This window comes from Amblyomma mixtum, chromosome 5, assembly GCF_055824585.1.
Source record: "Amblyomma mixtum isolate Tamu chromosome 5, ASM5582458v1, whole genome shotgun sequence".
Lineage (NCBI taxonomy): Eukaryota > Metazoa > Arthropoda > Arachnida > Ixodida > Ixodidae > Amblyomma > Amblyomma mixtum.
This window is the reverse complement of record NC_143016.1, coordinates 91,889,996-91,905,860: the sequence shown is the minus strand read 5'-3', so window position 1 is coordinate 91,905,860 and position 15,865 is coordinate 91,889,996. Positions and strand designations below refer to the sequence as shown.

At 46.6% G+C, this 15,865-nt stretch overlaps 1 protein-coding gene across 1 annotated transcript; it reads right to left on the bottom strand.

Annotated features, from left to right (window-relative positions):
• Nucleotides 1–1,615: 1,615 nt before the first annotated feature.
• Nucleotides 1,616–15,455, bottom strand: LOC149343032 (uncharacterized). Its single transcript, XM_089545549.1, has 5 exons — nucleotides 15,299–15,455; nucleotides 9,198–9,349; nucleotides 7,868–7,935; nucleotides 3,360–3,446; nucleotides 1,616–1,809 (listed from the first exon to the last, which is right to left on the bottom strand). Exons 1-5 carry the CDS (start codon nucleotides 15,413–15,415, stop codon nucleotides 1,679–1,681), a joined length of 555 nt encoding a protein of 184 aa, XP_089401675.1. The 5' UTR covers nucleotides 15,416–15,455; the 3' UTR covers nucleotides 1,616–1,678.
• Between the last annotated feature and the right edge of the window lie 410 nt (nucleotides 15,456–15,865).

Sequence of the window (15,865 nt, the reverse complement as noted above, 5' to 3'; positions counted from 1 at the left end):
CGTGTGACCTTGACTCTCGCCGCATTTCATTTAGCGCAAGTTGTATAGTTCACCTCACCCCTATTCTTCTTGTTTTTGCTCCTCCTCCTCTCACTGTACATACCCCATTCCACATCGAGACGATGTTTCCTTTCGCGGGGGGGAATAATGCCACGCGCCTAACGCGCCGCGCGGCCTCCGCGCTGAATCGAAGACGACGACGAAGCGGCGGTGGACTCTCGCGGCGCGCTTGTTCTGTTTGGTGTCGTGGAAGCTGGCTCTATAATTAAAAGAAGGGTCCCGCTCCCAGTCTTGGGTTCTTGCCGACGCCTACCTTCGCGGCCATTATTGTCCATTCGTTTTGATGGAACATTGACCAGAGAACGCTTTTTGAAATGTTAGATGTCCTGCGTGACTTCGTCTGTGACTTTCCACTCCAACGGCATCGTCACATCTGGCCCCAACAGGACAGACTGTCGGCGCATATCTGCCGTCAACCTAGATGTCACATTTGTACATTCGTGTTAATCCCACCTGGAAACTAACAAAGAATCATCACAAAATATTGTAATGTTGGCGTATGTGGCACAGATATTGATATGACAACTCTTATTTAGTGGGCGATACTGATGTTTTGCAGACCTGTATGGCAGTGTGTAAATGTCAGGTGTGTGTGAATGAAAGCACTTTGGACACTGCAGTCTCCCATGTCTCTTCTAAAACCCAACCGAATAAGCCAGTAGTTACCTGTTCTCTAACAAAGTCTTCAGCTATGTCTATGGGTGTCATTTATTCCAGCAGTCGATAAAAGTGCAGGAACACAACGTAACAATCTTTAGCAAAAGCACAGGGGCCAATACATGCATTTTTAGATTTTTGGTATTGATCCAAGGGGAAATCAGAAATATATTCTGTTTATGCCAGAAAAATTTCTGTCCAGATTTATTATTAACATTCTAACTCTTCTGCTTCAGGAATTTATATTTTCGTCGCATTGTTTGCTGCGAATCCTGCTCTTTCTTTTTCTATATCGTGTTCCTTGTTGTTCAACAACAAATATGACTCACCTGTCCTTCTAACCAGACCAATACCTTCGATGTCGAGTTAAATTCTCGATAATCCTGCACACGCCATGCAGCCAACTCAGATTCGCTGTACAGTAATTTCTAGTGTAAAACATTATTAGCTATAGCTTCCCGAGCGTATTTCATGTAATGATGAGCATAGAAGCGGCCGAAATTTCAGCGAGTTGGGCGAGTTCCTTTTCTTCAGAAGTGGAAGTTAGTGTGCCTTCCTGGAGCCGTTGCACATCGTCTTACATATTTTTGCTGGTAGATGGAGTTGCCAGACACACGAAACAGTACCCCTTGCCCTACGTTTTTTTTCAGTATCAATACTCAGTCTCAGAGGCCACATGACATGCCATCATAGAACAACTACTATGAACATACTTAGTGAGAGGAATCTACAACTGGCCCGCTACTAACGATGTTGCTGGCTGCACTACTGATTACGCAACGGTTCGCTCTTTGTTTAGGGGTGAATTTCCACCTATTGAAAATGGGCGGGGAGGAATGGAGTCGTAGAAAAAGGGACTGAAGAAAACATACATATTCAACACACATGATGACTGCAATCAAGCTTTATTTCATCCTTCATGTTGCTATGTTGTCAGAGACACTACCGCTTTGGTAAAATTCTAATGAACCAGCTCTCCGCAGGAGTCATTGTCGTACGTCGGTGGTCCTTCATTGCAGTTTTCTTGGAACTGGTCGACGCAGGTTTGAGGGACGTCGTCCTTTACTGCACTTGACACCCATAATACGCATACTGCAGAAACAATAGTAGGTTGCTTCATAATCACATCAAAAACAAGCGAGCGACATGAATAGAATTTTGTATGAGAGCGTGAATGTAATGCAGTGGCTTTCAATTGGTGGAGGAACGTGATAGCAAGAAAAGCAGGAGTGATTTTAGTTCACTGATGAGTTTTGTGATAGCGCACACCATGGTTTTATTTGTAACTGAGAATACTGCGGATAAGAAATAACAGCAGCAGCTCGATGAGTGTCAGACATTTCGCGAAGACAACAAAACGGTCAGATATCAAGCAGATTTGCCCGTGCTGTTATCATACAAAATACATGTATAAGAAATGAGTTCGTGAGAGTTTGTAAGAACGATTTGTGTTATTATCGTTTGCTTTTCCATCCGCGTACATTGCCTATGCTGCAAAGGAGTAATGACGTGAGCCGATGGAATGCAAGGTCTACTGAACATAGGTCTACTGAACCCTGCCAAATTGCCTCAACACATCCTTCTCTTCTCGAAATTTTTTACCGCAGAACACACATCATAGATTTATGATAAGTGAAGTATGTCAATATAGCATTTCGAAAGCCGACGCTACAAATCTCCTTGAGAGGCACCAAATCCAAGAAACCGGGGTTGTTTGGGATTCATTTTCCGTGAGGGCTGAACCTGCCCATTCCAAGCTCTTCTGCCCTAAAATTTGTCAGCTGCGTATTGTTGAAACAGCACACGTTGGCAGTAAATTTTTTTTTCCGTGAGCAGCAGACCGTTCTGGGCCAGTAACACGCATTGACTTTGTGAAGCTGTTCGGGCAATTTGTGGCGCTCTACATCAATTGCTGCAGCGTTTTCCTATCTAGCGGTTTGACTTTGTGCCTCAGTTTGGCTGGCTGGTCGCACTCTCATGATATCTGCCTCTGCAGCTCACGTTCAGTTTCTGACGCGCGTCGGTTTTCGGGGTCGTCCTGCTCTCTTTGTCGGGCCCATCACTAACGACTGTAACCGGCCCGCTTGCGTCTTCTAGTGACTTCTTCGGAATTGACCACATGTCACGGACGCAAGGCATGTGCCTCCTGATTGAGGCTTTCTACTCTCTCTAGACTGCAGACACGTATTCATGTGTTACGAGAAATACCGCGGCGACCCGCCTCCGGACCGCAGAGTTGAACGCTGGTTAAAGCCAACACCGCGAACTAGACAACGTACGCCGTTCTCCCCTCGTTTTCGCTATGATTGCTTTCCCCACGTAAAATTTTCCTATAAATGTCCACGCCTCGTCTTTTTAAAGCCCCGTGATCCTAGAAACACTACACGGCCACCATCATCACCATTTGCATGGGAGATTCTGCTGCTAGTCATTTTTTTTCTTTTTCAGGCCTCCTTCCCACGTTCTCGACACCAGCCTGGAAAAGTCTCTGGTCTTCCCTCTTACCACATCTCTCTCTCCCAAGCCCTGGATTTGAGCATGCCAACATACACGTACCTGCTGGGTTTGCTCGCTAACAGCTTAAAATATTGATTGAAGCCTCATTAAATATATTCGCAACATTCTGCTCGAGTATGCCTCACCTTCCCGATCCTCCAGTGGAAAGTTCATGACAATGCAGTTCTCGTAGTCTGAGTACACGTAATGGTTTCTTAGAGGGTGGTCAAAATCTGTAAAGAATACAACAAGCGATGTAGTTCCAAGAGTCCTAAAATGATATTATGTGCAAAGGGTAATACGTCAAATGATGGATAAAATTAAAACCTGCATGCAGTTTGGCTGGTTCGTCTAGTACTAAGTTTTGTATTACCGAAAGTAAAGGAGAAACACGAAATTTTGCACAGCACAGCACTTGGGTTGTGCATTTTTTTTCTGCGCACTGGGGTCAAAAATGTCGACACTTTAAAGTTTAACGATCGGAGGGTGAAGTTTTCAACGCAGTGGAGAAGGTGCCGCGTTGGTATGAAAATTAACTTTCTAACCAAACTGAACTTCTCTGAGTACATTTCAAAATAATTAAATGACACATTTGTTACAGTGACTAAATAAAATACTAAACTTTCGAAGTACCAGGTTGACACAATATTTCTACTAGATATCCTTAAGGAGCAGATAGCCCGTAAATAATCTTTTCTATGCTCATATTCTTTGAACAAAAAAAACATTAAAATGACTCTGACGAAAGCTACCCCACAAGGCACCTCAGTTTGTAAACTGGCAGGCGAATTTTAAATTATAGCTTCAATGTACGTGAAAAAGTGGCTCCTTATTTACTCCAGCTTCATTCATGTAGTGTCATTTTCGAAATTCTGGCCTCACATAGAATATGTTTGAATATGTAGTTTTTATACTTTAAACACTTTCCTAGAAGCAGTTTGAAGAAAATTCTTCAAGAAAATATCAGTTTATATGCGCCCAGCTGCGTTCCTTTCCTTTCCACTTTTTTTTACAGCTACAGGAGTTAAAGGCCGGTTCCCTAGGCGTGGTGGTAGCAGTAGTAGGTGGCTTCACTGGAGGGTGGGAAGCACGGGAAGTAGGATGGGGGGGTTTGGCGGCAACGAACGAATGCCCGAAAGGATGAAGGCTGCAACAAAAACGACCCGAGGATATGGGGAGAACGAGGATATGGGGAGAAGGGAGGATTGTTGAAACGTAATGTGGCTGCCACGGGAGCCACGCAGAGAGTGGTCATCGCAGAAGAAGCAGGAGGAGAGTTACCGTCGAAGGTGGAGGGTATGGTGAAATCGGAGGAATTTGCTACCAAAGGGTGGTCGCAACTGAACCGCCAGGTGGGTGGTTACCGCAGAAGCAGGAGGGCATAGCGGAGCGGACGAATGCGCAACCGGAGGATGGTTACTGTGAAACTACGAGGTGGTTAGTTAGCGCGAAATTAACAAGCAATGACGAGAGCGGGGCATTGCTCAAGCGGAAAGTGTTGGAAGGTGGAGGGTGATTAGCGAGGAAGGAGAGGGCATGGCGAGAGCGCAGGAATGCGTAACCGGTTGGTGGTTTGCACGGGAAGAACCTAGAAGCTGGTTACCGTGAAAGGAACAGTAGGGCTATTGCCAGAGCGAATGAATGCTGCCCGCTCAGTCTGCAGCGGCTGCTACTAAACCCGCCACCCGAGGAAAAGCCCAGTTCCTGGAGCGGCGGACAAGAGACGAGTGATAGTCAAAAAACGAGTACGTGTGAACAACAACAGTGATTTATAAAAGTACATATAAGCATGTCGCTCTCAAGTTCTTTACCTGAATATATCGCGAAACGAAAATAGCGGCTATCGTTCAATCTCGCGTTACACAGTGGTAGTGGTCCTGTGAGATTTTTATTCAATTCGTCAAGGTTAGAATCATTTAAAAATCTATTCCTCCGTCTCTCTGAGGTCTGAAGCCTCAGTTGAAAGTGAATAGATGGAAATCCCTGGCTGCACTCTCAGGGAAGAGGGAAGCTGACAAAGGGAAGACGAAGAGAGGGTAACGGCAGAAGAGTTGCGTGTGTGGGAGAGTTGAGCTGGGTACAGCGTGTCACACTATCATTGCTGGACTGGATTGGAAGAGTGGGCCTGGACCACAGGGTGCCAGAAGGTGATTGATGGACTGGGTCACGCCACCCGCCTGCACGGACTGAGCTTCTCACCTGCAGCGGTTGCTGCGTGAGGGGAACGCTAATGTTTACGCATACTCTAAGGTATCACTCGAGCGCACTGATCACCTATGATTTTTCTTTTTGCTCAAATGATCTGAAAAATACTGACATCGTAAACGCTGAGTTTGGGTCCAATATAACTACTTGCTTTCTTTTGCACATAAGATAAAGTAGATTGATGCATCAGCTGTGGAGGGATAATAGAGTTTCTTTTAGAAGCCCTTTCCGCTATCTTTATGACTACCATCACTGTACGTGACATTTCATGGAAGTGAGGCGTTAGACATGCAGTGGGGTTTTCTAGATGGCGCCGTCATTCTGAAGTCTGGTCGAGCTGGTATTCGTGTGTGGCGCCGGCGTAGCGGGTTCGGCGTCTTCATGCGGCGTGGTCTGTGGAGAATCTTCGTGTCACTTCTTTGGTGAGGAAGCTAACCTCCAGAGGTTGCTTTCTTTAGTTTCCCATGGGAGGGCTGGGCAACATTCCGCTCAGAACCACTGTGTAGGTGCGGCCGGGAGAAGAAAACGCGGTGTGGACGGTGATGGTGAGCGATACGGGCGGCTCGACGACATGTAATCTTCTCGGCGCAGGTAATCGTCGATCTCATATTGTCGGCTGGGGTTGGGTTTTAAGGCATCAGTTGAGAAGGTACGCAGATCTATTCTTCCTTAGGAGCAGTGCCGAAGAATGTGTGTGTGTGTGTGTGGGGGGGGGGGGGGGGGGTGTTCACCACAATGGAAACAGAGCAGGCGGAGCTGATCGGAGGTCCTCCAGAGGTCAGCTCTTTTTGGCAGAGCTTGCAACGTATGTAGTCTTTGGGACAACGCGTAGGTTTCCTGCCGCAGAGTGGCAGGACGTCTTTGGCTGGGCATCACGGCAGCGTAAATCATGGCCTGGTACTCTGTGGTTGACGGTGTTGGGGTGCCAAGTACCTGTTGCGCTTTCCATACTGTATCCGTGAGATTCGCGACTTGCAGCTTTGGGGAGGATGGCAGCAGTCGTTACGGTTCCTCGAGGATAATTTTGGGGATTACTTCCCACAAGTTGACGCAGGTGGTGGTCATTGTGTCTGGCTGAATTGCAGAGATTTGAGCTGGGCGGTTGTACTGCAGAGTCCGGATGTCGAGTCTTTCTCGATCGTAAAATCTTCTTGCGTAAATTCCTCCAGAGTTGCTCCACTGTCGACACATAGTGGTGACGGATAAAGGCAGGGTAAAGGGCTTCTATAAGAAAACTGTGCGCCTATTCCTGTGGATGTGCGCGTATTGCCGCCGATTTGTAAAGACCTTTCGCGCATTTCCGAACCTTAGACGCACCTAACGAAGTGGGAAGTGCTGTTGAAGTGGGAAGCTAACAATGAGCATTCCAGCAACTTAAGTGTTGCTTACAGTCGCCACCCGCGCTTGGACACTTCTACGAAAACGCGGAAACCGAAATTCATACCGACGCAAGCACTGCGGGGCTAGGCGCCGTTCTCATCGAGGAGCAGCAAGGTCACTAGACAATAATAGCGTACGCAAGCAGGTGTTTGTCAAAGGCTGAGATCACCTATTCCATAACGAAGAAGCGTCTTGTAATAATGAGCGTAATAGTAAGCATATAAATAAGCATCGGGTCGGCGCTTCTTTAAGAGGGATTTGATGACGCAAAATTTTGTAATGGCCGTTGTTCATTCCTCAAAGCTGCCGGTACGTGGCTTCATAGCTCGTATTGTGATGCAAGATGCAGCCTAACTGATCTCGATTGATTTCACCCAGGTGGAGCCGATTCTACGTCGTTCCAGACTGTTGTAGTTACTTTGATCGCCGTATCTCGAAGGTTCATTGTCAGCTTTAAACTGAGGGCATCCGAGAGCGGCGTGCATTCTGTTAGACGACCACCGAGCACGATTGTTGCTACGCTGCCGCTGAATCACTGTTTTTTTTTTGTGGGCGCAGATCTACCCAATAAAAAATTTCTTTCAGAAGCCCTTTCCACGGTTTTTCTGACTGCTGTCGCACCATTTGACAATATGGTTAGATTGTGATATTTCTGGTACTTTTGAGCAGTTCATCTATGCAGAGCCAATATAGTGGGCATCTCACTCGTTGAAAATGCGGGTTGACTTAAGATCAGTAAAGTGGTACAGGAAAAAATTCTAACTTGGAGCGGATCAAAGAAAGAGAAGTGCGCAGTCAACAAACACCTGCCATAAAAAAAAAATAGACGCATCACTCTTTAGTCCTCTATTCATGCACGGTGGCCTTTAGTATTACTGCTCATCTTTTTATTGCTATTCTTCCATTACTTTTTCTTCAATTACTGGCATGCTTAATGTCAGTGCCGTTATCTGTTCTCTGTAAGAGAACTACATTACTGCGCTCTTGTTCCTCGGAGAATTGTGGCTGTTTTTTAGCACTATTGAGCAAGGTATGAGAACTATTGCAGCTTGTTCATATTCATATTTACCGTTGTCAATAATGACCACATTGCTATCAGGTGTCGGTCCAGGCAGCAAAAGGTGAGTGTAGTTTCGCCTGCAGTAAGAATCAAAAGTCTTGAATCAGAAAACGGGTGATGGAGTAAAGTGTGAAGTTTCCATTTGCCGCTGCAAAATAGAAGTTTCGACTAGTTGGTGTCTTCTTTCTCTTAAGTATTAAATCTAGTTTGCGCTGTTTTTCACCGGGAACTGCATTTCGGAACCTGAAGGCCCGAACGCTCCTCGGCGCTAGGGCATTTTAAAAGACATTTTTTTTTCGGCTGACCGCCACACGGACATAAAATTTCGGACTGTTTGGCCTCAAACTCACCTTGTTTGCCAAGATATGCTAGCCTGAGTTTACCAAGAATGAGAGCTAAAAACATTTCATGCTTAAACTATCAAGGAAATATTATCATAATACTGACACATACAAAAAAATCTTTGAGTGCGCCCGACGTGTTTCTTATGATATTCCCTCTATCAATGCATTCTCCAACTCTATGCCTAAAGTAATTTGCCTGGACAACTCCACTGAAGTTCAACGCGAACGGTATATTTTTATCCACCGCCTCGCAGACCGTTTTGTTTGTCCGGAAGAATGGCCTGAGGGGCGAGTTGGTGCATGATGAAATGAATGGCGGCGCAACAAGGACACTAACATGTGCGCATGTGGTGTCCCCTCTCTTGTTAGTGTCCTTGTTGCGCCGCCGTTCATTTCATTTCTTCGTTTTGTTTGTGTTCATTTTATACTGGACACAAACGTTTATGCGTTTGTTCCTAATGAATTAGTCACGAACTATGAAAGCAGCTTGAAAAGAGTGTAGGGGCAGTTAAACTAATGCCCTTGAAGCTTATTTTTATTTCTCTGCTCTTATTGTTAAAAAATTACATATCCATCGCGCTGCCAAAAGCGCAAACTGCGTTAATTGATAGAAAGCGACTTCTACTCATCTCGGACTTCTCTATTCCGGTCGCGAAGCTGCCTCACGACATAAGTATTCGTTGAGGTGGCGTAATGCCATGAAACACTCCTCTGCAAAGTGGAGAAGAAAGTTGAAGGCCTAACTTATGTGAGGGATTTCTTACGTGCATGAAATACGCCCCATTACGCCTGCAAAAAAGAAACCGCCAAAAACACACTAGTTTCGCATGCCTTAGTTTGACTCCGTTTCGTTTAATAGCATGTTTTTCTTGACGGCAGTTTTGTACTACAGACGCATCTAGATTACACGGATGCGCAAAATGTATTGAGGAAATAAATATTCGGGCTGTTTGCATATCGAAAATACGTGCGAACAGCTTCAGTTCAATACATACGCCTTCTGCCCTTTCAGGCCCTTGAGAGAGAGAATGTAAGTTGCGCTTGGGGGCTCCATTTCGAATTCCGTCCGCACCGCATTAAGGCAGTCCAAATCTCCATCCTGGTCGATGTCATAGAGAGCTACGGCGTATTGAAACTTCTCAAGGCTCTGCAACAAGAAAGTACGCTAGTTTCTAGCTTCGCCTGCACAAGACTGCTTACTCTTTCTGACTTCCTTACACGCTTTTCACTCTACAATACATGGCTTACACAAATGCCTTAACACATTTCCTGCGTTCATAGGTGCATTTTCAGTCTCCGGTTCTTCGACAGCGTTTTAATTAGAAAAGTATACGAATCGTCTTAAAAATGAACCAAAAGAAAACTCGCGTTTGTGCTCGAAGACCAAAATTTCGAAAAAAAACACTTGCTACCCTTTTTAGCTTTTCACAGCTACAAACTACATTACAAACATTACAAACTACAAACTATTTTACCTTCGTCTTCGAATTTTGAGGTTGGTTGTTTTAAATTGTAGTAGAAGACAATAATTATTAGCCGGTTTCTTTCAGTTTGCTTCCTGTCTTCACGGAAGAGAAGTCCGTTTAGTTATTACTGAAAACTTTCCAATAAGGGATGTTTTTCATCCCTCGAAACTTTCAAGCGCCCTGGCAAGGATAGCAGGACAACTCGTTAAGCAAAGCCCGGAAGCCGCTTCTACTGACTTTCACAGCAGCGATATTAAATCAATGACCTCGCTTGAGGTTGCAGATAAGTTCTTGGACTGTTGTACAATTAGCATCATATGGTCATGTAGACATTGGTAATCGTTCTGCCCATCCTAACGGTGCCAGTACGTTTGTAATCCGTGCGTCCTTCGCAACTAGCCATTCTTATTCCTGTCCCAACAACACTTTTGGATACAAAATCTTTTAACTTCTGACTGCAGCCGCCACGGTCGCTCCGCGGTTATGACACTCGGCTGCTGATCTGAAATACGCGGGCTCGACCCGGCCGCTGCGGTCGAATTTAGATGGAGGCGAAATTCTAATGGCCCATGTACTCTGCCCCTGTGTAACCCGAGGTGGTCGGTATTTTCGGAGCCGTTCTCAACGGCGTCCCTCATAGCCTGAGTCGCTTTGAGACGTTAAATCCCCATAAACTTTTCAATGCCGAAGTTCACGGGTGACTTAACTCTTTTTCCAATGCATTTCTGCGCCCAGCAATATGGCTTGTGGTTTCTACCAGCGAAGGTATGGGTCACCTTTCCTATACGTCGTCTGCTACTCGCGCAATGTTATCGTTCTTGAAAACCAGTCCCTCCTGGCCCACAATGAAGCTATCATTTCGCTGTGTGCACTGGCTTCATTATCAGAAGGACACGACATTCGTATTCCGAACGCCTTTAACAGCCATGCTTAAACTTCAGCATAAGAGATTTTAGGGTAAAGCTGTTTCCTGTGAACGTCTTCCTCAAAAAATAAATTGAAATTTCTCTTGATAGGCGAGGTCACGATATAACCTTCGTGCTCGAGGACTTCCTTCGATATACTCATTCATGTGCAATTCATATAACCGAATAAAAACCTTCTTTTCCTTCTTGTCGTCTAAGGCACGTGGAAGCATGAAATTATCTGCACGAAAGGCGTAGTACATTGCGCTACAGCTAGATGATGCCGACCGCCGGATTCTGGTTGCGCAAGTATGTGGGCTACTGAACGTGCTACTACTGCCTTCGCCCATTTCTGTTTGCCAAGCCCAGCCGCGTTTTTGGTCTCCCTGGCGGTTTTCGCTGACTTAGGACCCGCCTTCTCTTGCAGGTGGACACCGTGATCGGTTGCCCCACTGCTTTTGCTTCCTTACGTATAGCAAAGTTCAACAGCTTCATTTTTCATGTTGGGAAGCGCATTCTCGGTCCCTCGTTCAGTAAAGAGGCCGTGAAATGAGTCTGATGGTCATATTCTCTGTGGATGTGGACTTTGTGAGTGTCCGAGTAAGGTTTAAATGCTCTGCATAGAATCTGTAATTACAAATAAATAAAAAAAACTGATTCTCGGCGTAGCTCGACACCGCTTAGGGCAACACCTCGTATTGAATTCTAAGCCGTTCCTATGACGAAGATGTCCGTGGGAAACATGGGTGAACTTTCTCATTGGAAGCGCACATCAGTGTGGGCGGGATGCGACTATATTGACGGTGCGCGGAGGGTGGCACTGCCCAGCTGTTTTCTTGATTTTTATTTTCTTGCGCGTTGATGTGTATGCGTCGAGGGGGTGGGCAGGAACATCGTTTAAATCGCCTATAATTTCGGTGTTAATAAGCTGTTTGAAAAATATATTCGTGGTGGGGTAGCGATCGAGGGAAGGTACAAAACAGCGCATGCGTAAAAGTGCCCAAAGAGCAGGCCGCTGCAGTATTCTACACAACTGTGTGGACGACTGTACATCACGTAACCTGATATCCACGACGTCATAGTCTACTCCATGTATGACCGTCTAAAGGCCAAAGAGGTACTTGAGGTGTGAGACCAGAAAAAGATACCTCATCGCCGGGTTTCTTTAACCTTGCGCCATACTTATCCAAACAGTCGCCATATGTTTTGCAAGGTTTCGCGCTTATTCGCCGAAACGTTCGTCGGCTCCTTCGTGGCTTTTTATTGCGCAAAGCGGCCCTCCAAGACGCGACTGAAGCGGCCAAAAAAAACTGAGCAGCCGCCGTTTAGCTTATGCCTTGCTTCAAAGTGAAGCAGTTCCTCTGGGCAAAAGTCAGTTTTCTTCTCTCCTTGGTCTATGCAAAATGGTGAGTGACGACCCCCGCAAGCAGCTGCCACGCAGCTAAGGTTCTACGGCTAGGGAGCGACCCACGTGGAGCGACCTTTCACGGCGAACTTCGCGCGGTAAGCACCAACGCTGCGGGACGACAACATACATTTGCGGTGCTGCACCGCATACGGTAAAAGGCAGCCGACTGCGGCCGGATTTCAGTGTTGCTAGCAGCGGTGCGATTCCATATACTCAGCAAAATGCTGAAAAGAACAGCTTTGCATTTCAATCAAGTTATGATTAATGCAATGGCGACAGGGAGGACGAATCATTCTCTGTGACCCCTTTTCTCCCATCGGGATGTTTTTCTGTCAAGTCGCCTCTCTAAAATACTATCTCGGTTGGCGTGTTAAGCTGACCGAAGAGAGCACTTCAGAGTTCCAGTCATGTATCGCATTTATTTTCGAAAACAAAGAATGGTACCTGCTTCAACCGCATTTTTTTATCTATTTGTGATCATCAGTGGATGATCCGAGAGATAAAATGAAGGACAGGTGCGTATGAAACCTCATTCTATCCACTAATGATAAATGAGTAGAACAGCCTGGAGTCACTGAGGGCTGCTCGGATGATCGACTGTGCGCATTTTTTTCAGACCTGTGGCGCGGTATGCAGTTCTCTTTTGCTCGTGTCTTTCTTTACTTTTTATTCATTGTACTTGTGGTGCTGAGTTGTCCTCTTTTATTGCACGTTTTCCTGTACACTTGTGTGATGGTATTTTTCCTCTCCTTTTCGCCTTTTAACAATACCAGCACTTGCAAGTGCTGTCAGTCACCCCCCCCCCCCCCCCCCCCTGCATTATTGCCTTCGGGAGGTGCACGGTTCTGCAATAAAGAAAATGATTATACCAAGCCGCTTTGCCTAGGCCAACAGCAACACCGTGGCGAAGGCACTATTGCACTTAAAAGGGGAACAAAGATAGCGCCGGGCGGCGGTACATGACGCCACTGCACGGCAGTTTGGTTCTGGTCATCGTTTATAAACAGTGGTTCTGGTCTTGATATGAGTCAGTGTTCTTTTTCCTTCACGTCGATGAGTTGAGTCTACATGACAAACCCCGATTTTTTCAAAGAACACATTTTCGCTTGTTTTCCAAGAACTTTACTTGATAAAGGTAACATCTAGCTCTTGAGTTAGTTGCCCAAAGCAAATAATATGAAACCATCGCAATTCATTTTTTTTCTGAAACACAATGTGCTACCTCAGGCTCCTTCCTTTAAATATACCTGGCTCGCTCTGAGTACTTAGGTGATCAGCCTGGTCTGGAGCATGTCTCAGGGGTTCTGAAGAGCAAGCCAGCACCAACTAACGTTAGCCGCTGGGCTCGGTTTTGGAGTCCAGTGCGCACGCGCGGTAGAAAGAGCCAGGTGCCTGCTCAGTGGTTCCTCGCCCAGTTCCCACCTTGTGCGTTACCTTCCCGCCGCCAGGGAAGCGCTGCATGCCTATGTGGCTTTAATATGACGTTGCCACGCTGTCCAGTGCAGCGCCGAGCAGCGGTGTTTTACGACTGTAACCAGGGGGCAGGGCAGACGCGCACGCGGGAGCGATGGGGGGGGGGGGGGGGGGGGGGGGGGGGGGGAGTGACCGTGCCCTTCTTGTACCCACCTAACTCTACGGCCTTATTTAATATTCATTGTTCTTTGCGCTCTGTGATCAAGAACGAAGGATTACGCATTTCGTATCCGTGCAGAAAGGCAAACTTGGCTATCTCTTTGAGTGAGTGAGTGAGTGAGTGAGTTAGTGAGTGAGTGAGTGAGTGAGTGAGTGAGTGAGTGAGTGAGTGAGTGAGTGAGTGAGTGAGTGAGTGAGTGAGTGAGTGAGTGAGTGAGTGAGGGCGCAGGTGAATGAAGGCTTGTTACGTTGCTATGGGTGTAGCAAAATTATTGACTGCTGCGAAAGCAGTTTTATTTGCATGTGAGAACGGGTACGATGTAAACAAAAGTGCTTCTTCTCTGAAACAGCGGAAATACTGTCACGACGCGCTTTAAAAAAATGACAGCAGGGTCGCCACTCGTTACCGCGAGATTAAGTGACAACTTTTAAGGTATTGACACTGCACGATATGCTATGGTAGAGAATATCAGAGCGACTTCACGTCTGTAGAGTTCTGGGGAACTGTTTTAGTTTTCCGCACGTAGTCGTTTTTCGACTAGGTCTCTTCTCCAGTCCGCTGTTCAAGGTGCGCTGCGCCGCCGATGGTCCTCTCCTCGGGCGGCGCGTTTCACATGCAGCCCTCGCAGATGGACTGCGCTAAGTTCCTGCGCTCTCTTCATACCCTTCCTCCTAATTCCATGCTTACCACGTTATGGATGATTAGTATGGTACGCCCATCTACCCTCTCATCATAACCTCCTCCTCTCGCCGTATCTTCCTTCGACGGCAATCCTCCTTCTCCTTCTAGGGTAAGTAGCATCCGGTTGGTTCCCACGCTAACTACGTACTAGGTGGGCCTTCTCACGCATTCACCATATTCTCTTTGTGTCCTCTGTAATCATCCTCCGGTTGTGGATTTCCCCATTCTCGCCACACCCTCCTCCAAACCGCCGTGGTGGCTCAGTGGTTGTGGTGCTCGGCCGCTGACCGTGCGCGTTAGAGAACCCCAGGTGGTGGAAATTATCCGGAGCCCTACACTGCAGCGTCCCTCATAGCCTGAGACACTTCGAGACGCTAAAGCCTATAAAACCCAACGAAACCAAACACCCTTCTTCCACAGTAACCATCTTCCGGGCGGTCACCGTTGTGATCATCTTCTGATTACGGCTTCCCACGCTCTCACCATTAAGCCTTCTTCGATGGTAACCCTCTTACTTCCAGGGTAACTACCATCCGAGTGTTTTCCGTGGCAACCACTGACAGGCTGCGCCTTAGGCTCTTGCCATGCCCTCCTCCTTCAAGGGTAACCATCCTTTCGTTGGGATTTCCTCCCATCTCCCGGTAACTTCCTCCTTCCATAGTAACCGTTACCGGTGACGCATTTCTCTGCACGCGTGATACCATTTTCCTTGCACGGTAACCACTCTCCTAGTGGTTCTCATAGCAACGCCGTCTACTACGGCACACAACGACACACTATTACAGTGCGAAACCCAGGAACGAGCGATTAGCAGCTGTCGCTGTAAAAACGAGCTGTACATTTATTTAAACGATACAAACTCGTGGAATACTGAGCAGAAACGAATTGAGATTGGATGCACGTTAAGCTGCAGGTTAGTGTTAAGGAAAAGCTAGGTATGTGAATACGGGGGTTATGAATTTTCCGACATTTTTGTTAAGAGTGAAGGATACAGTTAACTTACCTTAAAAGCATCGACGGTATCATGTTTGAGCTGGCGCTTTGATTTGCTAGATGCAAGAGGGAAAGCTAGCAGCAAGGTACATGCGGTGACCAACGTAGGTGAAAAAAAGCGCGCCATCCTACCGCTGGGCAAGCAAGCTGCCGTAATCCCATACCACTCGGCCCTATAATAGGATGGATCTGACATGTGCCGCCCACATCCGCATGGCATGCAGGCTGAAAGCGCTTGACGTTTTCATTTATTTCACGATCGCATGCTGTGACCACTAAGTCTATCCACTTCACGGCGACATGACCTCGCGTATTTACTTCACAGCAGAAATTTCGTTCAAAGAAAAAAGGGAAACATTTGCCACAATGACTCTCGTTCATGCTTGCCTTCATGGCATGATGCTGGAACCTCGTTGTAGAAGAGGGCAATAAAAAAAAACGCTTCTACATGTGGCCCAGATCAATCATATGGGCAGCACGGTGCGATGCACTACGGTAAATCAGGCGAGATTTCCTTCTTTCGTTTTGCAAACTTTCTTTCAAAAAACTGAACAGAAACCTTTCAAGTACACTTGTA

Excerpts from the sequence above, each read along its gene's own strand:
- LOC149343032 (XM_089545549.1), bottom strand. The coding sequence starts at position 15,415 with ATGGCGCGCTTTTTTTCACCTACGTTGGTCACCGCATGTACCTTGCTG. Across the intron at positions 3,447-7,867 it reads TGTGGTCATTATTGACAACG|ATTTTGACCACCCTCTAAGA; the intron begins GTAAATATGAAT and ends TATTCTTTACAG. Across the intron at positions 1,810-3,359 it reads TCCACTGGAGGATCGGGAAG|TATGCGTATTATGGGTGTCA; the intron begins GTGAGGCATACT and ends TTGTTTCTGCAG.